This window comes from Phyllopteryx taeniolatus, chromosome 19 (genome assembly GCF_024500385.1).
Source record: "Phyllopteryx taeniolatus isolate TA_2022b chromosome 19, UOR_Ptae_1.2, whole genome shotgun sequence".
In the NCBI taxonomy this organism is placed as follows: Eukaryota; Metazoa; Chordata; class Actinopteri; order Syngnathiformes; family Syngnathidae; genus Phyllopteryx; species Phyllopteryx taeniolatus.
The window spans coordinates 9306954-9333830 of record NC_084520.1 but is presented as its reverse complement, the minus strand read 5'-3'; the positions used below and the strand labels follow the sequence as shown (position 1 = coordinate 9333830).

General features: G+C 42.4%; 2 protein-coding genes across 7 annotated transcripts in view; both read right to left on the bottom strand.

Moving 5' to 3' along the window:
• ttyh2 (tweety family member 2) overlaps positions 1 to 20179 on the bottom strand; it is a 36769-nt gene extending 16590 nt beyond the window's left edge. For all 5 annotated transcript variants that reach the window (XR_009785716.1, XM_061756655.1, XM_061756656.1 and 2 more), the window contains exons 1-3: positions 19698 to 20179; positions 9427 to 9611; positions 4260 to 4371 (exon numbers count right to left, since the gene is read on the bottom strand). Coding sequence is in view for 4 of the 5 variants with exons in the window: in XM_061756655.1 (XP_061612639.1) it covers positions 4260 to 4371; positions 9427 to 9611; positions 19698 to 19826 (426 nt within the window). In the remaining variant the exon portion in view is untranslated. The remainder of the gene's footprint in view (positions 1 to 4259; positions 4372 to 9426; positions 9612 to 19697) is intronic.
• Positions 20180 to 21351: 1172 nt separating this feature from the next.
• rpl38 (ribosomal protein L38) lies at positions 21352 to 25754 on the bottom strand. Of its 2 annotated transcripts, none has more exons than XM_061756403.1 (5): positions 25689 to 25754; positions 25458 to 25484; positions 23400 to 23460; positions 21685 to 21807; positions 21352 to 21421 (listed from the first exon to the last, which is right to left on the bottom strand). In XM_061756403.1, exons 2-5 carry the CDS (start codon positions 25458 to 25460, stop codon positions 21396 to 21398), a joined length of 213 nt encoding a protein of 70 aa, XP_061612387.1. In that variant the 5' UTR covers positions 25461 to 25484; positions 25689 to 25754; the 3' UTR covers positions 21352 to 21395. The 2 variants fall into 2 exon arrangements, with proteins under 2 accessions (XP_061612387.1, XP_061612388.1); XM_061756404.1 differs by having other exon boundaries at positions 25458 to 25523; positions 25689 to 25717.
• Between the last annotated feature and the right edge of the window lie 1123 nt (positions 25755 to 26877).

Here is a 26877-nt window from a genome sequence, read left to right as displayed (position 1 = left end):
GCGCCTAATGGAGAGGCCAGTCGTATCGTTGTGTGAGAGATTAGTTGCTATTTTCATCATGTAGCCTCCCGAAAAGAGACGATGACGCTGAAAAATCAACAATCATTGGGCACATTTTATCCGAAATTGTTGGTCCAATTCCGAATTCAAGGTCTCCTGACTAACAGTTATACTAAACACGAGCCACTTCCTGATCATAAACATACAATTGTGACGGAAATATACCAGAGCAGGCTGCTATGATCATGAGGTGGCTTGATGTCGAGTGTGACAACAGCTGAAGCACTAGTGCTAGAAAACCTTCTAAGTCATACACTACAGTAGAAAGGTAAGTCTTGGTGTTTCCCATTGTTTACTGCATTCAAAGATCTACAAATCGCCACTATTTAGGCAAGACAACACAATCGTCATACAACCCTTGTGAGAATCTAATCTCAAACATCTAAGGTGGAGTGGGGGGAGAGAGAGCAGCAATCCTATACTGTTTGTGAACCACGCCGATAGAGCCCAGATATGATTTTCCCAGTGGATTCCATCCGAGCTTGGTGGTTGAAACAGTAATTGGCTGTGTGTTAGGTCGGGCCACAAAGCAATTCGACGCTGTGATTTTAATCTCTACAAGCTGTAAACAAACAAAGAAGACAAGCTGACATGTGACGTATACAGTGAAGCTGGCTGGAACTGAAAATTTGCTGCCTCGTGCGGATCCGGCTGGGGGGAAAAAAATACAGTACGAAAGTTGAAGACTTAAGATGAAAGGAGATGTCCTGGTACCACGTCTTAGCTTCCCAACAACAAACTTAATTAATACCCTCACACCCACCTTAAATCCCACATAAAATGGCATAGGCAAAAACTGTAGTGTTGCCCATCCATCTGGTTTTATACCTGCTTCCTGTTGGCGTTCATTTGGGCAAATTCCCTTGTAGGAGTACATCAAAGTTCACACCAAAATGTCCAAATTTCGTTCATGGGTCCTTGAAAGGTCTTTGTCCACCCAATTTCCTGTCTATAGATGAAACCATTGTTGCGGGGCTACATTTTCTAACTACTGAGCACTACAGAGTTAGTTTAGGGGGGAGGGTCATGATGGTTTTGGGTTTGCAAAAATTGGTGAGTTTTCCGGCATATTGAATTCCCCAAAAAGGTGATTAATTTGTCACAAGAATATAATAAACATGGCGAGGTGCTCAGGCCTTAATTCAAGTTTAATGTGGAAGGCAGAGCATGTAATGGAACACGGGTGTGCCGTAACTCAAAGATAGCAACCCTGTTCATCGCCGGCAAACGAAGCATAGCAGAAACACGCACGTTCTTCGCCGCTCGTCTGTGTCGGGCGGCCGCAAAGCTTGTCCTCGGAGCAGAGATGGAGCGCTGAGAAGGCTTTAAAATGGAGGACGCAAAGATGATGCTGATTCGTGAGCAAGAAGTCTGCGCTGTATTTCCAGCGATGAGACGTGTACAAGGTCTTCTAACTAACACCGCAGCTGCTGTCATACTTGTACTACACACCAGCCTCCTGAGGATCACAAACATACAATTGCAATGGGAATGTACCACTGCTACATCAGGGATCAGGTAAGAATGTCTTTAGACTTGGTGAACCGCACGGGGCTCATTGCCCAGTTATTTTTGTATGCAGTGATCCATATAACCTTAAAAAGTTTTGAGTGCAAACAGGGAAACAGGTAGGAAAAAAGTTCGAAATGAGCAACAAAATGCAGAGCGGAGGAATGGAATGCAATATAAAAAGTCTTCGGACTAACTGCTGTCACACTTGTACTAAACACGATCCGCCTTGTGATCACAGACATACAATTGGAAAAGGAAGTGTATCAGTGCTCACTGATCAGACGATAATGTCTGCCAACAGTGCGATGCTTGTGCACCTATTTCGCACAGTACACATTAAGCCGCTTTGTCATTATAAACATACAATTGTAATGGAAACTTAGCAAAGCAGGCGGTGTTTCTATTTGGTCAAGCAGCATGTGGCTCACCGCCAAAGGTTATTTTTGTACATTGTGTTCCATTTAACCGTAAAGAATCTTGTTTTTGACAACAAGGCAGCTGGTGTGACAGAAGACCTTGAAGACTGCATTCTGTGCAGTTTCACCTCTTTCTTGCAAGAATCATTTAAAAAATGACACCTGGCATTTTCTAGTGTTTACTCTGGTAATAATAATATGCTAAAATATTGCTACAACATTTGTCGATGACTAACCTGAGTACTTTTGCCTCCATTACACAGAGGATTGATTCTTTGACGTACAAGAATTAGCCTAGAAACCTTGTAAGCACATATAAAAGTATAAAACAGAATGGGAATTATTCATCCCAAGGCCCCCTTTTTCACACTGCCTTTCAAATTAGGCTTTTAAGGCAAGGCGAGGCTTTCGAATTAGGAGTTAAAGACAAAGTTAGGGTTTTAAATTGGAGTTTGGATTTCAAAGCCAGGTTCAGTCATTCAAGCCGAGGAGAGGTTTTCAAATTGATGTTTCAAGCCAAAGTTCCAGTTTCAAGTTGAAGATGTAATTAAGGGTTTCACGGCAAGGTGAGGATTTCAAGTTTAGATAAGGGTTTCAAATTATGGCATCATGTTTGGCTTTCAAGTCAGGGTTAGGGTTACATTTTATGGCTTAAAGAGAGGGTTAGTCTGTGAAATTAGGTGTTGTTTTGTTTGTTCTATTCAGTGATTTGTTGGTCAATGCTTTGACAGTAGCAACCTTGAATGACAAAATAAAAGCAAAAGCGGTATAGTAGTTAAGAACAGTTAAGTTAAGAGCCTCTTAAAACAGCAATGGACTGCAACCATATTGCCTTTCCACAAAATCAGTGGCAGAACAGAAGAGCCGGCCGGCATTGATTTGCCTTTGATGGGCGCTCTGCAAAGGGGCCAACGCCTTATCCCTGACATGGACCCAAGTCCACCGAGTGACTGCCGTGTCCTCTCCAAACCATGGAGTTAATATTAGTGGTGTTCCAAATGTCACACCGGTTCCATTGTAGAGTATTAAAAGCATCCTGTTTTGGCCACTCTCCATCTTCGGGCTTCACTTCGAAGCGAGAGTGTGTTCCTCAACACATCATCAGCATATCTTCCAGACTGTGGCTAATCAAGGTCTTGCCTCCTTCAAAGCCCTTCTAAAAAGGAGTCCGGCCATTCTCCAATTTCAGTCGAAGCACCGAACTGTTCCCTTTTCCACCCTCATTATAAGCGTTTTGTTTCCTGAGGGGAACCGCGGCACACTGGGCTCTTTGTCCTGCCTAAGAAGACCACTTCTTAACAGTCTATAGAAGCATGTGTGCGATGCGCTGCCTTCAGGAAAGGACCGAGCATTGGGATTCTGAAATAAAGAACGTCACGTCCAATTATGCGCCGGATAGAGTTCACACGTTCGCAAGCTTTCAGACAAGCAGTGTTTTGTTGTTAGCTTCTCTGCGTGGACCAAAACGTGGAGTCGGGTTACAAGTTTCAGTTAGGGTGTTTTTTCCAGTGCTCTAGGTTTTCAAGTTTGGGTTGGTGTTTCAAATTAGGGTTTCAAGTTAGACTTAGATATTCAAGTTTGGGTTAGGGTTTTAAGGCATAGGGTTCAACTTTTGGTTAGGGTTTCATATTAGGGTGTGAAGCATAAATTACAATAGGCTTTCAAGTGAGGCCTTCAGGCAAGGGTTTGCGTTTCAAGTTACTGTTTCAATTTAAGGTTTCAAGACAATGTTATGGCTTCAAATTAGGATAACACATTTGGGTTTCAAATTGGTTTAGGGTTTCAAATTTGGTTTAGGGTTTCAAATTAGAATTTCAACCCAGGGTTAGGGTTTTAAATTAGTATCATGTTTGGGTTTGAATTTAGGGTTAGGGTTTCAAGTTAAGGTTTCAAGCCAGGATTAAGGTTTAAATTTAGGGTTTCATATTTGAGGTAGGGTTCCAAGCCAACATTAGGGGTTCACTCTATGATTTTAAACCAGTGTTAGGGTTTCAAAAAAGGTTTTCAAAGGTTTTCTGCATTGGCCAGTGCTGTGATAATAATGACCTTGAATGACAGAATAAAAGCAGAAAAAAGTGCTTACTAGTACTAAGAACAGCAGCAGCCTGTTAAACATCAATGGACCGAAACCTTAATTAACGGCCTAATTTAAAGTACATGCACTACTATTTACTTTTTTTTGTTTATGACATTTATCTAACAAGGCTAGCAAAGGTCTGATACACAAAAAAAGTGGCTTACGCAAAGACTCTGTCGCTACATTGCACCTACCAGGCTGTCCACGCCGCCCAGCGTGTTGTTGGCGTTGTACAGCGAGTACGTCAGCTGGTACACGCCGTCGTTGGTCTCGCTGTTGCCGTAGAAACCCACGCCTACGGCCACGCTGCGGGAAAGGCACAGTCAGTCGTCTATTTGTCAGACTTCAGCTAAGTGAGCAGCAACAGAATTAACTCCACAGGTGCTTTTTATTTGGCGTTTTTTGGACGAAGCGATGACAGATGAGAAATTACAAAGGTGATATATACACTGATGTAGCAGAAGCATAGCGACAAAAGGGGCTTAGCTGCTCAGTACAACATGGCCGCACATTTTACCTAACCAAACTGCCAGAAAGCCAAAAATTCTACTTATGGCGTTGTAGCAACAGATTAGCAATTAAAATGTCGTGCTCAGTACAACATGTTTGGCTTCGCGTTTTAATTTAGGGTTTCAAGTTAGGGTCTGGTTTCAAATTAGGGCTTAAATTTATGGTTAGGGTCTCAAGTTACAGTTTCAAGCCAAGTTATGGGTTGCCATAGCGTCGCGACAAAAGAAGGGTCCTGGCTGCTCAGTACAACACTGTACATGTTAGGGTTTCAAGTTAGGCCATCAAGCTATGTCTACAACCCCAAAAATGTGTAACTTTAAGGTATTAATTGCAATTAATTGATTCTAAACAACTTAATGAGCTAAATAAATAACGCATTTTAATTGCATTTTGTGCTCCAAAAAACACAGAACCTCTGTCAGTCCACGATTTCCCGGTACACAGATTACACTGATCCACACGTCAGAGCTTGGCTACCAAAATGGAGGAATTGAATGAAACACCACTGCTAGGACTGATGGGAGCCAAATTTCATTAAAAAGTGGAAGCCTTGATGAGCGTGGTTTTGTGGAAATTGTGCAAAAGGGTGTTTTCATACCACCAAAACACTTCAACTCTCCGACATGTGATCCGACTTTTCAACTGCCACGCAGACACCATTTAAAGGTTCTAAAAAGTTCTAAAAACTGTTCTACTGTTCTAAAAAGCAGCAGCGAACCTGCCACCTCCGCCACCCCACCCTCGCCTGCCCACCAGCGCTAGGAGATAGTAGCCGCCAGCGGGTCTGCGGCTCGGCACACCTGCGTATGGGTCGTCAGAACTCAGAGTGCTTGCTGGCCACCCGTGGCGTCGCAGGAGGAGAAAAAACAAATCATCTGGTGCATCTCGCTGCTGTGGCTGCTTCAGAGTGCGCCATGGGCAACCAAAATTTCGCCAACCACCCGCTCAATTTCAACAGGCCAAAAACGTGGAAAATTGTCTCCGAGCCCCCGGTGCAATGACCTGCAGCCGCACCTGATCTCAAAGGCTGCCTGGCCGCCACAGAGTGCCTCTCTGCGGCCCGTGGGAGCACACGCATCGCTCGGCAAGCCGGGAGTGAAGGCACATATTTGACTGAGTTGAAGTTTCGCGGGGTGTGCTTTTGAAGACACGCCCACAGCGTCTGAAAGCTGAGACAATGTGTCATTTCTTCACCATTTTGAACCCTGATTTCAAATACCTGCCGATTTTTTTATTCATTCAAATTTGGCAGAGTTCTTAACAACACTCTTCTCTGGGGTGTGTTAAATTTACAAGACATGTTTTGGGGTCAGTTTACAGGCACTTTAAGTTTGGGTTTTAGGCAAAGTTTGTGTTTTAGGTTTGGGTTAGGGATTCAAGAAAATATGAAACTGGGGTTTCAATTCGGAGTTAGGGTTTGAAGTCATGGTTCAAGTCAAGGTTAGGGTTTCAAATTTGTGTTTCAAGGGAGGGTTAGGGTTTTAAGTGCGGATAGAATGCATACTTGTTTAGCGGTAGCTTAGAGACAAAAATATGTCCTGGCTGCTCAGTACAACAACAAATTTCAAGTTTGATTTAGGGTTTCAAGCCAAGGTTAGGGTTTGAAGTTTCGGTTAAAAATTGTTTTACTTACCTGGCCGGTAATTTGAAGCAACAGAAACAATCCTGGAATGTATTATGTTTTTTTTGTTGTGTGTCTGTTTTTAGTTATGTTTTGTAATGCTGGATTGACAAGCACAGTGGTTTTTATTAATATGCTGCCAATTGTCCCCTGTATGAATACATTAGCACTAGCGTAGCACAACGATGACGCGACGACTACACTCATCACTTAAACAACAAGGTTTCTTGTTAGCGTTTAGCCCGCAGGTACCAGCTAGCGCATGCACCATGTTTTGAGCGTCGCGCTTGCGGCGGATATGCGCGTTGCAAGACGTGACATAAATTAATCACGTTTGCAGGGTGGCGAATGAAAGGCACGGAGGTAGATAGAAAAAGACAGCATGAAAAGGTATTAGCGCACACAAATCAGGACACACGCTAGGTATGATAATGACACACATAAAGACGTGCGTTTGGTTCGCTGGATGTTCTTCCCTTTTGTTCATCCGCCAATGTGCAGATGCTAAAAATACTCAGGCTTAACTCCCGGCAACAGTCTCATTAATTCAAGATTTCTTTTTTTTTTTTTTAATAAATACACCACTTATGCCCAATGTGTCTTTTACTAGCTGGAGTCGAAGCCCAAGAGAAAGAACATCACAGACAGTGCACAACAGTCACGGCGAGGAATGACAATGCAGAGAAAAAGACGTGAGGAATTTAGGGGGAAACTAAAGTGAAATGGCAGCAGCAGCGGCAGAGGGGGAAAAAAGGCTGCCGGCTAAAACGAATTGACTCAAGACGGGTTTATCAAATATTTACGTTTTGACCCAAACTGGCAGCCGAACCGATGGGATGAGAAACTCCTGCAACGCTATTCGGCGACTGTCTTGGTTTGCTTTACAAGTTGGAACTGCCAAATTTCCACTGACATTTAGCTGCCGAGAGACAAGTTTTTTATTCGTCTTGTTTGTTAGCTAGCATGCTACTTTCCAGTTCATGAAAGATGACATACACAAATGAACATTTTAGTGAGCTTCAGATAGGCTGCTGCTCAAGTTACCAGAATAAAAAGTGCCGCTATAAAGGGACTCTAATGCCTTTGCGCGTGGGGCAAGGAGAGCCACAGTCGTGAACACTCGCAAGGAGCTGCTGTACGCACAGCTCACGCTCAGAGACTCACACATAGACTAAATAGCCGACTCGAGTCCAGCTCCTGCCATGACTTACTAGGACACGCCTTAATGGCACACATCCAAAACACGGATACGACAATACGTACAGTAATTAAACTTCATATAACCAGTTTATTTCTTTAGATTCTCTATTATTATGTTTGTATACAGTACAGTGCAATTTTTTTCAAAACATGAAAACTATTGTGGTGGTTTTTGGGTGGCTGGAATGGATTAATGGGATTTCAATAAATTTCCATGAGGAAAATTAGTCGGTTAAGAGTAAATTGAGTTACAAGCTTGGTCAAGGAATAAATTACATTTCTAACTCAAAGTACCGCTGTAATTCTGTGGAAAACGATGACAGTTAATGCCAGGAAAGAAATCGCTGAAGACAAAATAGTCTCAGGAGTTAAAGCAAATAGCAAAAAAATAATTGAATAATGTCACTTTCATTTGTTTGTTTTTTTTCTATAAGGGGGGGAAAAAAGTCGACTAAAATTGTAAATAAGATTTCTGCCAAAATGTTTTACAATTTTGCCTATCCTTTTAACTAACCAGCTACGATCGAGGTCCAAGCTTGCTAAACAATACCCAAAATAAGGAGCCCTTTTCACCACCCCAAAAATACTCCCTGCAAATATGTCAGATTTATCAAGAACAACTGGCAGCAAATCGATACATAATTTACTCCCTTTGCTGTTACATAATATGCCTTTAAAGGTCATAGAGAAAAGACACTATTGTAAAAGGGCAACATGATACGGTATTAAACGATATGAGTATGTCCTGAAAGCATCTTAAAAACATGAAAAAGCAAAGATAGACAGTGGTGGGACTGACAAAATGGGTTGTACAACATGACTGTCACATGAAGCAGGGCCATTGCCGCACTAGATTCAATTAGCTACTTTGCAGAGAGACCAGAGGGCGTGTAAGCGAGCGGCTTAACGATGTAAGTGCCGACCACGCGCAATCACTTCCTGTATGGCATATGGTGATCATTGTATAAAAACACACCAAAAAAACAAAACATGGTTTGGTCTTCTGGTGTACGCTCAGAGCCGCCATTGTGGATTCTGCAGGTGTACCTAATGAAGTGTCCAGTGAGTTTATGCACGGCTTTAATGAGACCGAGGCGACTCGAGCTGTCTGCTGCGCGGAAACGAGAGGCCAGAGGGACACTCGGGAAGGAAACGCCGTGCGTCGTTGTGCATCTAAAGTGTTTGCGGAGTAAATAGAAGGGGAAATAGAAAACACCTTGAGAATAACAAGAGGACAGTTTTCTTTTTTTGGGGGGGGGGGGGGGTAGAAATGGAGAGGATAAAAACTCCAGGCCACACTGACCATGTTGAGTAAAAGTCACTCTGTTTACATCCTGTCCTTGAAAACACTATTGTATGTTGAATGTTAGGGCTTCAAGTCAGAATTAGGGTTTCAAATCAGGGTGTGAAGTCAGGGTTAGCGTTCCAAACTATGTTTTGAAGTTGGGGTTTCAAATTAGGTTTCCAAGTTAGAGTTTGAAGTTGGGGTTTCCAATTACAGGTTTCCAAATTAGGTGGACAGACTACAGTTTTAAGGCGTGGTTAATGTTTGGATTAGGATTTCAAGTGGGGTATCAAGTTTGGGTTTCACTTTCAAACCAGGTATCTAAGGTATCAAATTAGTGTTTGAAGCTTTGGTCAGGGGTCTCAAATTAGGCCTTCAAGAAAGGGTTAGAGTTTCAAAATACGGTTTTAAATTAGCGCTTCAAATTATGGTTTCCATAATACCATACCAATAACATTCGTGTAACAAAAAAGGGTTAAGGTTTTGAGTTAGGGTTAAGGTGTCAAATTAGCTCAGGTTGGGGTTTCAAATTAGGGCTTTACGATAGAGTCTCAACTCAGGGCTATGAATTATGGTTTAAGGTTTGGGTTTTAAATTAGGGTATCAAGTTGGGCTTTCAATATAAGGGTTAGGGTTAGTCTACTAGGGTTAGTAGGGTTTCAAATCAGGGTTTTAAGACAAGGTTACATATAGAGAAACACACCAAAGGAAGGGGTGTGCAGCCTGGGAAGGTGTTTTTTCTCACCAAGTGACGAGGCCTGCGACGACGGCCGACCAGGTGACGCAGCAGGATGTCGGCTTCTTGCTGTCCTCCTCGCCGCCGCCGTCGTCATCCTTGCAGCGGCAGCACAGGCAGCTCAGGTAGACGGCCAGACACAGCAGGTTGACGCCCAGCACCGTCGCCGCCACGCAGCCCAGAAAAAGCAGAGACTAAGAGAATAAGATCAAAAACTTGGTCAATAATTTAAACTGAAATCATAAAACAGGGTTAGGATTTGAAATTAGGGATGTACGACACAGTTCGGGTTTCAAAATAGGGTTCCATGGGTTAGCCCATCTGTCTCAAAGTTCTGGCCAGCCTGTGTGGAGTTTGCATGTTCTCCCAGTGCCTGGGCGGGTTTTGTCCGGGCAGTCCGGTTTCCTCCCACATCCCCAAAGCATGCGTGCTAGGTTGATTGAAGACTCTAAATTGCCCGTAGGTGTGAATGTGAGTGCGAATGGTTGTTTGTTACTATGTGACCTGCGAGTGGGTGGCGACCGGTTCACGGTGTACCCCGCCTCCCGCCCGAAGATAGCTGGGATAGGCTCCAGCAGCCCGCGACCCTACTGAGGATAAGCGGTAAAGAAAATGGATGGATGGATGGATGGATGGTTTTAAATTACTAGTACTTTTGATACATAAATTTTTTTATTAACACAATGACAAAAAAATGTGAACAAAGACCTTTTTTTCTTTCTTATGCATATGACGACTCGTCAATGTCGAAAACTGCCACAGTGTAGTGCCAAATGAGCATTTCAAGTTAGCCTTTCAAGGCTGAGGTTTTCAAATTAAACTTTAAAGCCAGGATTTCAAATTAGGGTTAAATATCCAGCCATCCATTTTCTGAGCCGCTTCTCCTCACGAGGGTCGCGGGCGTCCTGGAGCCTATCCCAGCTGTCATCGGGCAGGAGGCGGGGTACACCCTGAACCGGTTGCCAGCCAATCGCAGGGCACATACAAACAAACAACCATTCGCACACACAGTCACGCCCATGGGCAATTTAGAGTCTGCAATTAATGCATGTTTTTTGGGATGTGGGAGGAAACCGGAGTGCCCGGAGAAAACCCACGCAGGCACGGGGAGAACATGCAAACTCCACACAGGCGGGGCCGGGGATTGAACCGGGTCCTCAGAACTGTGAGGCTGACGCTCTAACCAGCCTCCACCGTGCCGTCTAGGGTTAAATATGAGGGTTTCAATTTTAATTAGGTTATAAACACGGGATTAGGGTTTCAGGTTTGGTTTATGGTTTCAAGTGCGGTTTGTTTTTTTAAATGCGCCGCAACCTCTCCTTTTTCTTGCAATAATACTGTCATGTAGCAGTAAAAAAGTAACAAAGCTGGTGTTTCCCCGTGTTTGTTAGCCCCATTTCTTTCTTTGAGTTACAGTAATGATCAGTAAGTAAGACAGCGAGCCGTGATCATCTCCACATCTGAGGGGCTCACAGAAACAAGGCCAACTGCTTACTGGGGGGCTCTCATCTTCTCTGCCAGCACCCCTTGCCTCCAGCTGGCGAGCAGACACCTCCTCGCGCTGCTCTTCATCTCCACTCTTCCTACAAACCCCCACCAACACCCTCTTCTTCCACTTCATCCCACCTTCTGCGAGAGATGGGACGAAAATAGATCGTCCAATGCGAGCAGATGGTTTAGCCCCCCCCCCCTTCTTCTTTCTAGTGCGTCTCACATCTTTTGCTTGCAGAGCCATATGTTCCCATTGTGAGTGTCATGCATCCCGCAAGAGTAGCGAGGGATTAAAACCCCAAAATAGGCAGAATCCACTGGATTACGACAAACCAAAACAAAACCAAAAAAAATGATGAGGCTGGTCCAGTTTGCAACGTAAAAGAGCAGAAGATGGAACCGTGGACACTCGTTTCTGCTCCATCTGTTTCATTTAACGGCTATGATGTCGACCCCCTTGACTTTCACCATAAAACAGGCATGCAATTAAACAGTCTTCCTGTTATATTGTGTGCCTATTTCACCCGTAAAAACCTTTTGTACACTGTCAACTTAACAAACGTGTGCTCTCACAAGTGAGTCTTCTAAATGGAGGCAAACAATCAGAGGAAAGGGGCCGGTCTTAGCCAAATATGGACAAAGCTGATACAAAACTGGGTCAAACAGAAGTAGCTGTCAGAGGGGCCTTTTCTGGACATTTGTATGACAAAAATAAGGTGCTTTGTTTTTTTATATATAAAATTGACACTTTTATACTCAGTCCATGTTAAAGAGTCAATGTATGGAGGTCAAAATAGCCAAAATAGAGGACCTTTAAATTAGCGTATTGAGTTGAGGCTTAAAGCCTGGTTTATGCTTTCAGGTTTGAGTTATGATTGCTAGCCAGGGTTAGGGTTTTATCAAATTAGGTTTCAAAGCCAGGGTTTAGGGTTTCAAATAGGACTTCAAACCAGTGTTGGTTCGGGTTTTTAGCCAGGGCGAGGGTTGTAAATTTGGGTTTTAAGGCAGGGTTAGGTTTTCAGTTTAGGGTTTCAAAATAGGGTTCAAGGCCGGAGTTATGGTTTCAAATTAGGGTTAGGATTTTGAATTAGGGTTTAAAGACAATATTAGGGTTTCAAGATAGGGTTTCAGGTCAGGTTTGAGGTTTGAAAATTGGGTTATGATTTCAAGTTAGGGTTTGTTTTTATATTAGGGTATGACATAAGGCGGCACGGTGACCGACTGGTTAGAGCGTCAGCCTCACAGTTCTGAGGACCGGGGTTCAATCCCCGGCCCCGCCTGTGTGGAGTTTGCATGTTCTCCCCGTGCCTGCGTGGGTTTTCTCCGAGCACTCCGGTTTCCTCCCACATCCCAAAAACATGCATGAATTGTAGACTCTAAATTGCCCGTAGGTGTGAATGTGAGTGCGAATGGTTGTTTGTTTCTATGTGCCCTGCGATTGGCTGGCAACCAGTTCAGGGTGTACCCCACCCTCCTGCCCAATGATAGCTGGGATAGGCTCCAGGACGCCCGCGACCCTAGTGAGGAGAAGCGGCTCAGAAAATGGATGGATGGATGGTATGACATAAGGCAATCAGACCAGGGTTTTAAGTTTTTGTTGTTGTTGTCCTGTTCAGCTGTTAGTTCAAACAGAAAGGAGGATTTGTATACCTTTTATGCTGGGACAGTTTTACTGTGCCACAGTGGAGTTTTTAGGCTCCCACTGTGGTTCTTTGTATTCTGATGGATTTTTACTGAAAATTCAATCGGACAGAATAAGGTTTTAAAAGGGAGTGACAGAAAAACAAAAGGGAGAGACAGTGAAAAGATAACTAAATAATATAGGAAGAGAAGACAACAAAAGACAGGACATACAGTAAGGTGCAAGAAAGATGAGTAAATTAATCATTATGTGCCTGATACAATGACTCATTAGACTTGAGCGTTGTATGGGCCAGTAGTGCGACACCTTGTGAAGGAAGGACAGGACAATATAGGACAGGACTGGACAGGACAAGGACAGGAGGGGAAGCATGAAGGACAGATGTCATGGATCCGGCTGTACAACTGAAGTGTGGTGGGATTGGCTATGTAAATTCTAAGTTCTAAGATTTGTGTTTGTGGTCACGATGAGGCTCATGTCTGCCCTAGACTGCACTATGCAAACATGCAAGCGGGTCACATCGACCCCTGAAACAAACACGAGAGCAGGTCGAAGAGATGGTAGCATGGTATAAAAATGCAGCATTAGTGTGGGAGAACTCCGGGTTAAACACTGAGTGCATCTCCATGGTAACGCGCGGCTCACCGAGTGAAAAGGGGAACCATCAGCGTTTATTTGAATGGAGCAGCATGTGACGGGCCCGCTTCAATGGCCGTCTTGTGATTCCCCGCAGCCAAGGCGATGCGGAGAAAGAAGGGAATGTGGTGGGACGGGAGGAAAAGGATGGAGCTCGCTGGCTGTCGGGACTCTTTAGAGTTGATCCGAGCTGTCAAAAGAATAGTTGATGTCCTCTTTGTTGTTTTCCGGGAGAAGAAAAAAAACATGCACTCACTATTTTTGCGGGACAATTCCCAAGTCACCGACATCGGGAACAGTCCGCGCCTTTGCACTTCCTCTGCGGTGTTTTCCTCTTTGCAGAAATAATGGCTGGTAAATTATGTAGCATCCATGCAAGGGGAAGGAAAGGATGCACATGCAGAGACACGCACCCAACCGCCGCCGTGCATGCAGCAATTACTTCCCAAGCATTCTGACCTTCCGTTAACTTTCAAAACATGTTGCATATTTTAACGGCACACATTGCGCTCTTTGGGAGCGTAATAATCTTGAATAAAGACTTATCAACTTATCTTTGTATTTGCTTCCAAGAAAACAACAAATAATAAATGTATTGAATGTTAATTTCCCCCAATTTTTTTTAGTCCTATTTCCCATCCTCAGGCTAGTTTGCTGCATAAATGGGCTTCCATACAACCTGAAACAGCAAGTAAAAAATTTAACGTGGAATAATTTCAACATGGAGTTTTTTTTTTGTTTTAATATGTCTCTTGAAACAGGTGGCACAATAACCCCCAATGCGGAATAATTTTGACATGGCCACTGAAAACATTTAGGCGACTCTAGCAGTAGGTGGTACAATAATCCCCCTAAACCCATCCTTAGGTCAAAATACTTTACTGATAAAAACAGGCTGCCATCGGAGTTGAAAGAGGAAGTCAACAGTAAGTTGGGTGCAGGATAATTTTGACTCTAGACATTTTCTAAATATGTTGTGAGACAACATCTCAAGCTACAGGTGGCACAATAACCCCCTAATGCAACTTGTTTGCTGCCTAAACGGGCTGCCGGAATGACCTGAAACAGAAAGTAAGTAGGAAGAAATTTCAATGTAGTAGACCCATTTAGACTAAGCTTTTTTTTTCTAAACACAGACAACATCTCTAGCAACAGGTGGTGCAATCACGCCCCCCCCCCCCCCCCCCCCGCACCTCCCCAAAATAATCTATTTTATGCCCTTAACTGCCTAAACGGGCTGCAATAGGAATTGAAACAGGAAGTAAACAGGAAGAAAGTTTAATGCAGGATCATTTTTACTCTGGGGCCTTGGCATTTTCAAAAAGGTCAAAAGACAACATCTTGAGCAACATGTGACGCAATTACCCCTAACCTAACTTGTTGCCTGCTTAACAGGGATGCTATAGCAATTGAAATAGGAAATAAACAGGAAGAAAACATAATGCGGGATGAATTAGACTGTTTTTTTTTATACACATTTAAAGACAACATCTAGAGAAAGCGGTGGGGCAATAACCTTCTAACCTAACTTGTTTGCTGCCTAAATGGGTTGCAGTATAAACTGAAACAATGTCAACAATGTTCTATCATTGCGTAAAAGCACTCAGCCATGACAATATCCCACCTCCCGACGTCTTTCGTCATGGCTTGGTCACAGTTATTTTGCGGGATTTCTGCATGAAAGAGACTATGACTGATTGTTGACTCCGACTTAATACATTCACACAGAAAACAAACAAGGCTGACAAATGCATTATCTCAGTGTGAAATTACAGACAAGTCACAATTTTAGGCTTGTGTGTGTGTGTGTGTGTGTGTGTGTGTGTGTGTGTGTGTGTGTGTGTGTGTGTGTGTGTGTGCGTGTGCGTGCGTGTGTGTTAGCATCAGGAGAAAGTGATTAAAGCCCACAGCCAAAATGTCCCGGAGGATTTTGAACGCATAATTTCCACTTCCCAAAGTGTCATCAGAAAGATGATAAATGCCAAATGGACCAGTGTGCTGCCTCGAATGGCATAACAAATAACGGCAGCTAATAATATCAAAATATTACATAAAAATTTAATAAATACAAATATTCTTTAAATAAACATAGCTAGTTGGAAGTTAGTTGGAGGTTGTTGTTTTTTTTTTAAAAAAAATTTTTAATAGTGGACAAATTTCCAATCAACTTCAGTCAAATTAATCTTTAGTACTGACTACTTTACTGCTTAAATGGGCTGCAGTAAGAAATCAAACAGGAAGCTAAGGAGAAGAAAGTTTAACGCAGGATAATTTAAAGAAAAAAAAAAGAATTAAATCAAAAAATAGCACAAACATAAGCACACCATCTCTGCTTTTTATACTCTCTCTGGTTGGTAATCCAAGGCTGGAATGTATGGCCTGAGGCCTGTTAAAATCAATAGTTCCACATAAGATTATAATTAATTCATAAGCACAGCGTTACGGAGACACTATCTGCTTAAGTCCCCTGCGAGTGGAATAACACCAGCGCTAAATGCGTTAAATGTGTGACGGGACGAGCAACGCAGCAGGTGTGGACAGTGACATACTCTGTATGTGACAGGAGCTAAACGGGTGGCGGGTCACGGAACAAGCAAGGCCTTGGAATTCCCCTCTCCTCTGTTTTTATAAAGGGAAATTCCAGAAATTCTATTCCAGGAAAATGTAAGATTTGACAGTTGACTGTCCTAAAAGTGTCAGACCTTATATGCAACATTTAAAGTGTAGGCTGTAATATGTTTTTAGGCTTTCAAAATTGGGTTTCAAGCCAGGGTTCAGTTTCAAAATTCGCCAGGTTTATGGTTTCAAAGGGTTTCAAGCCAGGGTTAGGGTTGCAAACTCAGGCTAAGGTTTCAATTTAGGGTGTTAAGAAAGGGTTAGTGTTTCAAAGTTAGGGTCTCAAGCAAGAGTTAGGGTTTCAAATGATGGCTTCAGCCAGGTTTTGGGTTTCAAAGAAGAGTTTCATGCCTCGGTTAGCAATACCAACAAAGGCTGGTGTTTCAAATGAGGGTTTTGAGCCAGGGTTAGTGTTTCAAAGTAGGATTTCAAGCCTGGATCGTTAGTGTTTTAAGTAACGATTTTAAACAATGTTTAATGTTTCAAGCCAGAGGCGGCCCCTATAAAACAGCATCTGTCAGGTGTCATCAAATGCGAAGCACTTTTACTACTTAAGACATTGAATATACATTACATTCATGTTTTATTTCAATGTCCATGATTTCCTATGGGAGTTTTCTATTTCCCGTGCTCATTTGGACATGTTGCCGTTATCTTGTCTCTAAAGTGCAGTATGATGACATCATCACTTCCTGCAGGGCTCAAGAGATATAAACCTTCCACTACAAGTGACTGACAAATGCACTCTGCCATCATTACAAGGAAAACTCCCCCATCCAACCGCCACCCTTCCTCCAATCATCAGTCGCACCCCTCATCATCCTCTGTGACGCTCGGCTCAATGCCTCAGGGAGGAGGGACGGTACGGGGGTCTTTTTTCCGGCACAGTGCGCTCGGCTGGGCCACATTCGCAGCTGGGATGCCATTAAGTCCCAGTGAACCAGGCATGCTCGAGTAAGTAGGGGGGGAGGAAGTACAAGGAAGGAAGTGGGAGCTTCACCGCGACACACAAGTTTAAGTGGGATTTAACGCTTCTGAATTTATGTAGCGGGAGCTTTCTGGAAAGAGATTCTTTCTAGTAAGGTCTAGAGCTCTCCCAGGACCCACACGCATACCGTGCAATCCAGGGGGGTGGATGGGCTGGGGTCAAGGGGGATCCTCAACAAAAAGACAAGGGAAAAAAACCCAGCCCCCACCACTTGAGAGGACCTTATTGTTGATTTTGCCTCAGTAGGTCGAAGGGCTGCTGTTTTGCTCCTAGTAGCCACCTCAGACAACAATGGCGAGGATAGTGTTTGTTTGTTTCAGGGCTTGGCGATATGGCCTTAAAATAAATTCACCCTTTTTTTCCCCACAAAAATTGGATTTTAATATATTTTCCCCCCTTTTCTTTATGGATGAGGAAGAGTTCTGCTTTTGGTCTTCCCCCCCCCCCATCTGGGATTTGCTTTATTTATCTTGATACCAAACATGTTTTGAAGTATAGAAGCTGGAAAAAAAAAAAAAAAAAAAAATCCATTTAAAAAAAAAAAAACCTAATCCTTGGCAAAAAAAATCTTGAATTATCGCTATTAACCGTCCAGTCGTAGTTTGTGCTGTGTGTTGCGATACTGTCAAAGTGACTGTAATAAACACTGGGAAACACCAAGAGTTGTCTTCTCTGCAACATAGAGGAGAAATTGCACGGAGCAGACAATACAGTGCACAAGATCTTCAGCTACTGTCACACTTCTAGTAAAAATGGCGCTCCCTCATGATGATAAACATACAATTGTTACTTGGAACAGGTGTGTGCAGAAATAAACTTTGGTGATGAGCCACATGCTGCGTCACCAAGTCTCAAGACATAGTTGGGACATTGTTATTGTCTGTTATTCCTGCCCCAGCCCTAGTTGACTGACAAACTACCAAGCTATCTAGCTAACAAATCTTTGTGGGAATACTTTATATACGTATAACTGTTACTGTAATAAACAGAGGGAAACGTCAGGACTCGACAGATTAATCGATTATCAAAATAATCGTTAGTTGCAGCCGTAGGCTGCAGTATAGAGGATCTTCCGATTAGCACGGCATCACAAGGATTGTTAACTAAATTTTAAAAAAGTGTGGTTAAAAAGTATATTTACATTTGAGATAGTGATAAATGGTGACTTCAAACTGTTGCCGACCGTCCAAACAAATCAAGAATGAGAGCCTTGGAATTTTACGGCCGCCGTCTGTTAAAGCTAAAAACAAAGCTAATTCAACTGGTAACTGCACTGTCGGGACGGAAAGAATACGTATATATTCATCAGCGTTATCAGTAATAGACAGATCATGCCTCGCTCATTAGCGGCAACGCTAAGCTACATTGATAAAAACGTATTGTTGGGAGTCCAAACTTGACTAAAAGGGAAGTCAGATGAGGTCCAACCTGCACACCTATCAAATGTCTTCTTTTTGAGCCCCCCCTTCCCCCCGCCTGCATGACACATACCATGTCCTGAAGAATTCAGCCCACGCAGCAACTTTGCCGCCAATGGGGAGGCATCCCACAGTCATGTGACCCCGCTGCCATGTTTCCTCCTCTTAAATTGAATTGCCGGCGCTCATTCAGCACAACAAAAAACAATAACGCCGACAAGGTGGTCACATGGCGCCGTAACCATTCTACAATACGTTACATTGTGCATTATACCAGTTGGGACACAACATTAGATACACCAAATGGCTCGACGGGATTTATCCTGAAAAAATAAATACATAAATAAATAATAGCCAAATAAACAAAAAAGCCACATCATGAATGACATCAGCAAACCTTATAGAACTTAAGCTCAGTGAGCATCTAGAGGAGTGTGTTGTTGTTGTTTTGGGTTTTTTTGTGTGCGTGTGATCCCACCACAGATGAGCGTCAGTGAGAGGACAACACATAATAACCACAGAACCAGTAATGGACCTTACTTGAACACATTAGGGTTTCAAAGTAGAGTTTCCAGCCAGGGTTACGGTTTCAAATTGGGGTTTTAAACCAGGGTTAGAGTTTCAAGAAAGGGACTGGGTTTGAATTAGGGGTATGGTTTAAAATGGAAGGTTTAAGCAAGGGTTTGTGTTTCAAATTGGGGTTTCAAGCCAGGATTGGAGTTTCAAAGTGTGTCAAGCCAGTGTTAGTGCTTCAAACTAGGGTGGTGGTTTTAAATGAAGGTTTCAAAGCCAGAGTTAGTGTTTCAAAGTAGGGTTTCAAGCCAGGGTAGGTTTTCCAACCAGGATAAGGGTTCCAAGTCAAGTTTAGGCTTTCAAGGTAAAGTTAGCATTTCAAAATAGGGTTTCTAAATTGGATTAGGGTTTTCAACAAGGAGTGGGGGTTTCAAATTAGGGGTTGAAGCCAGGGTTAGGGTTTCGAAATAAAGGTTAAGGTTGCAAACTAGGGTTAGTGTTTCAAAGTAGGAATTCAAGCCTGGGTTAGGCTTTCGAAATAAGGTTTTAAATCAGGGCCAGGCTTTCAAACTAGGATCTGGGTTCAAAACCAAGGTTAGGCTTTCAAGCGAGGGTTAGCGTTTCAAAGTAAGGTTTATAGCTGCATTTAAGGATTTCAAATAGGATTTCAACCCATGGTTTGCATTTCAAAGTAGGGATTTACACCAGGGTGAGCATTTCAAACTGGGGTTTCAAACCAAGGTCAGGGTTTCAAGCGTGGGTCAAATTAGGGGTTTGAGTCAGGTTCGTTACCTCAGACACTGAACATGTTAATCAAGGTTGTGTGGCCAGTTTGAAATCACTTTACATTAATTTCATATGGGGACATGACCTCGTTAAAGTGCAAGATATTAGAGCATTACTATGTGTACTGGTGTACCTCGGTATTGTCGCTATTGGAGTGATTCTAAATGTTCCACTGGGGCGCCACACTGACCTGCTGGTAGTTCTCGTCGTCGGGTCTGAAGCTGTTGTCCACGGGCTGCAGCCTCAGGTTGACGTGTGGGAAACTGTGAAGCCAGTAAATCCACCACGGCGCGATGTAATCCACGCGTGAAGATGACATCCCTGCTTGAACGGAGATTAAACCGAAATAAACCACACACAAAAAGTTCAAAGCGTCTCCTCAGTCCTGTCTCGTGTGAGACAAGAGCGGGGATGAAAACATGCTTCGTACGTGCTGGTGCTGGTGGAGACACGCACTCCTCCACGCGAGTCCAAAACACACACAGTAGAATGTTCTGATCCGCGTGGATCTCACACTTGTTCGGGAATGACGAGGAATCACGAGGATGGAAGGAGGGAGCTGCTAGTGTATCCCGTGCGTGCGTGCGTGTGTGTTTGGATCCACGGCGCGCGTCCACGACGTAGAAAGACGCATCGTAACCACGCGGTGATGCTTACACGGGACCCACGGGAGACGAGGTCGTAACAAAGCGTTTTACATTCACTTGGACTAATTGTTCGTCCAGATTTGTTACTTTGCTGCCATCTGGTGGTCAACTGCGGATACGACAAGAAGCAGTTTGGCCGAATTGTTTTTCTGACATCTGGTGGCCAAGAAAAGAATTGAGTCAATTCGCACTCGGACCTCACCAATTGGGTCAAAACAGCTATTTTTTGAAATACTAAAACATAGCAGCAACAAACAAACAAAAAAAAAAATGTAAAAACTTAAAATAAGGCGTAAACATACATAACGCATAGCTTTCAGGTCACTTGTAGATTGTATCAAATCAACTCGCCGTCCTGCGGGTATTAGTACATTAAGTCACCACAAATGAACAATTACACCCTCTAACAAAATTTTGACATTTTTCTGTCTTTGGTCAGTGAATGTTATTTCATATTTGCTTTCATCTAGGAAACGAAGAAAATAATTATTGCCTTTAAACTTTTTTTTTTCTTGACCTGGGCAGCAATGTTTTGAAACCTTGCATGTTTTCCCTTCCATTCCAGACAGATTCCACACTAATTTGACAGAGGCAAAATTTTAAGAGCTTTGCAGATATTTCAAGAACCTTCAAAACGATCCTATGCATTCCACAAACATCAAGAACAATCTGGCAGCAAAAATGTCACTCAACAGAAATATTTAATTGTAGCGGTCACAGTGCAGACAAGTCGTTCGTCATTACTATCCGCATTCATCACGCATGGCATCAAGAGGTTGGAAACATCCGGCAGAATCATTTTGCTACATCTGTGACAAATTTATCAAGACTAGCGCTAAAAGCACTCTGTAGAAAGATCTCCAAAAAAATTGATATTTTGGCATGCCTGTCGGTGATCAGGACAAGACACACACACACAATCCCAGAATAAATGCTACTATTGCATCATATGTTGTTTTCTATCTACTTTGTGCAAATCAGAATTCAAATTTGCCACTTTGTCACAATGAGAATAGGTAAATTTCATAAATATCCTGGACACAAAAGCAAAGTTAGAAATGAATATAAGTATTTTTTTCCACATTTTCTAGACATAAGCAAATGGAACAGTTCCTACCAATGGACAAACATTGTGTTACATTTTGTTATAGAAATACAAAATGACAACTGAGTGAAAATAAAAGCACATACAATAACTTGAGTTTTCCAATTTTTATTACAATTTTCTGTACATCATAAATTTACTTCAGCTCCTTGACAGCCAGACCTGTAAAGAGAAAAAAGTTTGACCAATTACGCTCGTGAACAGTGACTCAGTTGAAACGATGCATTTACATTACAGTCTACTAAAGTCAACGTAACAAAGACAAAATACTGCAAAAATTCTTCACTTAAAAAGGGAAATTTTCAAAGTCATCCATAAGATAAAATATACACCAGGGGAGGCTGGTTTTAAGTGAGCCCTGACATCATTGGACTGGACAAGGTGAGTCACAAGTACAAAATAGTTTTGTGCGCATTATCACTGACCAGGAGGAAGAGACTGCTTGAGCTTCTCGGCCTTCTCCTTGTCAGTGATGACCAGCGTGTACAGATATCTGCTGCAGCGCACCTTGAACTTTACATTGTCCTTGTTCTTCTTGATCTTCACGGCTGCACACACAAAAAGGTTTACGTCTCAAACTCTGATCCTTAGACTACAAAAGAAAAATTGAAAAGTTTTAGATCACCTCCACCCAGTCTCCTTGTGCAAGGTACTGACAACACACTGGTCTTCCATAGTGGACTAAATAGAGAAATCATTTCACTTCGCTGAAAGAATGGTTTAGCGTTCAAATTACAGTTTAAAATCTGGATTAGGGGTAAAAAAAATAGGGTTTCAAGCCAGGATCAGGGTTTCAAGTGAGGGTTATGGGTTCAAACCAGGGTTTCAAAGTAAGGTATCAAAACAAGGTTTAGAGTCCCCAATTATGAGTCCAAGTCAGGTTTAAGATTTAATTTAGAGTTTCAAACAAGGATTAGTGTTGCAAGATGGGTTTATTTCAAAGAAGGGTTCAAATTACGGTTTCAAGCAAAGGTTGGGTGTTCACACAGAAGCCCGGGTTAGTATTTCCAAAAAGGGCTGGACTTTTAAACGAGGGCTTTGATCTTGCGCTAGCATTTCAAGTTGGTGCTTGAAACAAGGATTAGGGTAGCAAGGCTGATTGAGTGGTCTATTTCAAATGAGGAGTTCAACAAAGGGTTAGGGTGAATCCCTTTGCAGTAACGGTGTATGTATGTATGTATGTGTGTGTGTGTGTGTGTGTGTGTGTGTGTGTGTGTGTGTGTGTGTGTGTGTATATGTATATATATATATATATATATATATATATATATATATAGGCTTCAGTGTAAAAATTATTACGCAAACTCCCAACTCCCCCTGCAACATGTACACTTTTACGGCAGACAACTGTGCCCCCCTGTCCCTCCAGCAGGCATTTGGGTGACTTTTATTGTTTTTACATTGTCCAAATTTTCCCTAATTTCCAGCTGTTCCACCAGTACCCTCCCTGACAACGTACAGACACTCGCAGCAGCGCAGCAACTCAGCATCGTGAGAAGTTTGGGACGGTGTTTAGCCACTAACTATCTACCCACGGCGCTTAACTGTAGCTAGCAGATGCATCACCAGTAAGCATTTTCACACTCGAAAGCAGGAAGTGATGGACATGGATGCACTCTTAACCAGCTCAGAGTTGTTTTAAAAGAAAAAAAAAAAGTTCTGGCAGCTCCTTGGTCAGACATGAGCTTTTTTTTTTTTTTTATACTGACAGATACAGTGATGTCATCAATACGAGTTATTACGCTTGGTTGGTTAAGTCCAAATCTGTACCGTCAGCTAAATCTATACCGTCTACTGATTGTACCGCACACCCCTGGTTTCAACCAAGAGTTGATGTTTCAAAAAAATTATTAGGGTGTCTAAGTAGGGTTTCAAACCAGGATCAAGGTTTTGAATTATGTCATCAAGCCAAGGATATGATTCTCCTTTAACGATTAAACCCATCAACAAGAAACTTCATCTAACGGACAACAAATCTGAATATTTCATTGATCCCTATGGTAAAATACTAAATGGTTGTGAAAACATGATTTTTCATACGTTGAGGAAAATGTAAAAAAAAATTCAAGCACTTGGGGGATAAGTACTTTAACAATGTGTTTGATGTGGGTCACTATTATAATGGTGGTTCAATACATACACTTGGCATCCTTCCTCCTGGCCGTCAGCAGGAAATCTTTGATTTCTTCAATCTTGCGAGGCTACAAACAACAAACACAACATCAATAAAATACCAATGAGTTTCATTTCAACTTAACAACACTAAGTCATGTTTGTTAGTGGACCGGTGGAACTGGGCTTTCTGTGACAGTCCGAAAGTCAGCACTTGGTCCATCGATACTCTGGCAAGTGTGTAAATGCACCACAGGCACAGCAGCCTGAGATGCTTGGACGCCTTGCTGTTCCTCAGTGTCAAAAACAGTTGTCAAATTATCAAAATGGCAGTTACAAACAGGGGAAAAGTTTCACACTCCACAAACACAGGTAGGAAAATATATATTAGGGCTTGCAGAGACCAGGCGACTTGTACACTTCACAAAGACGTTTAGAGCATAATGTCGACTCGTCGCTAATCACGTGTTTCGGCTAGAGACAGAGAAAACAAAACAAATCTGAGTCATTTGTTCCTATGGATAATGTAATAAAAGTACAACATTATATTTAAATGTTTTGGGAACATATTGTGTCAAATATTTGGGGTTTAAAGTGCTAATACTGATAAGTTAAACTTTTTTGGGGTGGAGGGGTGCATTCGCGACATTTAGCAAGTCTTGGTCCCGAACCCCCACAAATAATGAGGGTTCGTTGCACGTATTCTCAAACATACATCCTTGTAAAGTAGACTTTACACCGATTTTATTGGGCTGATCGGCTTTAATGTCATAATTCGCCGATCTGATCAATGACGTCATTGATCGGCTCCACAAAAGACATTAACTCCGCGTCGCCGCGTGCACAGTATAGTTGAATCCAAAAGCAAGTTAAGTTTCAGCCTTGTCGCGCATTGACGTAGTATTGATAATATCTGACGGCCAATAAAGGTATTTAAAAAAATAAATAAAATAAAAACATGGGCGGTGCGGAACAGACAACACGTCCGAGACAGACAACACGTAATGCCGGGCATTAATCAGACTACAAGACAAATTAGCTCTTTCACAATTGCACTGTCAGAGTACTGCAATAAAATATTGTATTCCAACACGACCGCATCCCGGTTTTTACGATCATTGGGCTTTATCTTGTCAACTCAAATGCGACTGGATACACTTGTTACCGTGGCGACGACAACAAGAGTGGAGCGCGCCAATGTTGTATTATAAGGACAAACTGGGGGAAAACGTGTGTTGGTGGTCACCGGTGCTCAGGAGAGGACGTTCGTTTAAGGTTTGCTTGAGGTATGTTTCTGTACTTTGAATACGATACGGCTCGCAAGCATTATGTAGCCTACCAAGCTAGTGGTACCACGAACGGTTGGACATGCCGCTGTTCTGTCGAATCATGCTCTAAGGTTTTGGTGTGGGTGAAGTCATTTAATTACAGTAAGTTAGGACCCATTATTTCTGCCATGTAATGTTTATTTGACCTGACTGATTAGAATACACGATATGACTAGAGCAGTGATTTCCAACCTTTATGAAGCCAAGGAACACATTTTACAATAGAAAAATCTCACCAACGCCAACAAAAAAAACGGTCACAAAAAGTGGATACATTAATTACTGTATGTACTTGCTGCCATCTAATAGAAGACCATTTATCATTTGTTCTGTGTAACTTTTCCTCACTGGCATAAATAGATGAACAAAGATACATTCTTTATTGTAAATATATATTTTTGGACCAATTAAGGAAAGTATATACAATAAATAAACAGGTCATTTAAATAGACACATTCCTCCATCTTGTGATCGGATCGGCGATCGGTTTTTTCAACTCGCTGATCGGTGATAGGTCCCAAAAATCATGATCGTGTAAAGCCTATTGTAAAGTCACGTTAGCACAGCGTCAACACCAACAAGACAGAACGCCATGCTAATGCTAACAACCTTAGCTAGGGGTTAGCTTCAGTTTACAGCCGCGGGACGACGACACTAGTTTTCTCAACCAATACGAAAATTACGTGCCTCGTTCGCACACAACACTATCAGCTCAGTAAACGAGTTCCTAGGAGTTTGTGACATTTTGGGTTGCTTACCATGGTGCCGTGTGAGCGAACTGGACGCTGAGGAAGAGCAGACGAGACACGGAGTCAGACAATCGGCTACCTCATGGCACACAAACGCTTCATTAATGAAATGGATGGGTCAAAATGCGGATAAAGAAGGGTGTTCATATACGACAGCAAATTTTGGGGTGTAGTATGTTTGTGTTATAAGGGATGGATGAAGATTATAAATTAATGTTAGTGTGCGAATGAGACGCTCACCCAGAATAGGAAAGGGGGGTGCAAAAAGGGGTGGTACTTCCGGTGAAGCTTGTTTATATATGGCACGACGGCAAGCGGGGAGGGTCAAAAATACTCGTCGAAGGAATTGCTTTATGGGTTATTTTATAGAGTTTGTATCTTTAATTCTCTAACATAGTTATTTGTTGAGTTTTTTATGATGAGATTCGCTCTCACCTCAGTCAGTGGCCATGTAAAGTATGTGCGCGCGTGCTTGCTAGTTTGTGAGGCTGCGTCATGCCTTTCATTAGCCCTGCTTGCGTATTCTCCTTTCAAATGAGATCGAGACGCTTTTTCCATAATATACATCAGGAGCCGTCCTCTTGAGTTGAGCACACGTGCTTGTTAAAGTTTGAGTGACCTAATCAGCCCATTCCCATGGAGACAACACGATTTCAAGAAGATGGCCGTAGGAGAGTAGTCATTCTTTTTTCTTTTCTTTTTTAAATCAGTCTATATACTAGCCAAGCTCTCTCCTTCAGACGGTCAATTAGTGTCTGGACTTCAATAAACCTTTTTAAAATTGCAACGGTCTCGTGTCACTCAGTAGTAGACGGACGAAAGTGAGTCAAGGAGTAGAAAACCACAGTAGAATGTATAAAGTACATTATCAACTGTTTTATAGGATTATTTGTAAATGGTCTACTCTGCTTGAGTGGGCCCTGTCACGGTTAGTAAAAGGTTGCAATTGTGCTTGCTGACACTAGAGAGTAGTATTGTACTGCAGGTGTAGCAGGATTTTTTTCAGGCTCAAATTGAGTCAGTGGCGGCATTCTGATCATTTGCACACTGGCTCAAACTATTTTCCTGTGAAGTACGGGTATAGGTTAGATTACAAATCAGGTTTTCAAGCAGGGTTTCTTACTTCAAACGTGGGCTTCAAGCCAGGCGTTGGGTGTCAACATAAGATTTCAAGGCTGGGTTAGGGTTTCAAATCAGTTTTTCGAGGAAGGTTTATGTTTCACATATGGTTTCAAGCAAGGGTTGGAGGTTCAAACAAGTGTTTCGAGCCAAGTTTAGGGTTTTAAGACAGGGTTAGGTTTCGAGTCATGGTTTCAGCTAAGAGTTATGGGTTCAAACAAGGGTTTAAAGCCTGGGAAAGTGTTTGTTTCAAAGTAACATTTTCAAGCCTGGGTTAAGATCTCAAAAAAAGGGTTAGAGTTTCAAATTC

What these genes read in the sequence shown, in the direction of transcription:
- rpl38 (XM_061756403.1), bottom strand. An exon ending in CAGGAGGAAGGATGCCAAGT is followed by an intron (nt 21,808 to 23,399) that starts GTATGTATTGAA and finishes TTGTGTGTGCAG; the next exon opens with CCGTGAAGATCAAGAAGAAC. An exon ending in CAAGCAGTCTCTTCCTCCTG is followed by an intron (nt 21,422 to 21,684) that starts GTCAGTGATAAT and finishes TTCTCTTTACAG; the next exon opens with GTCTGGCTGTCAAGGAGCTG.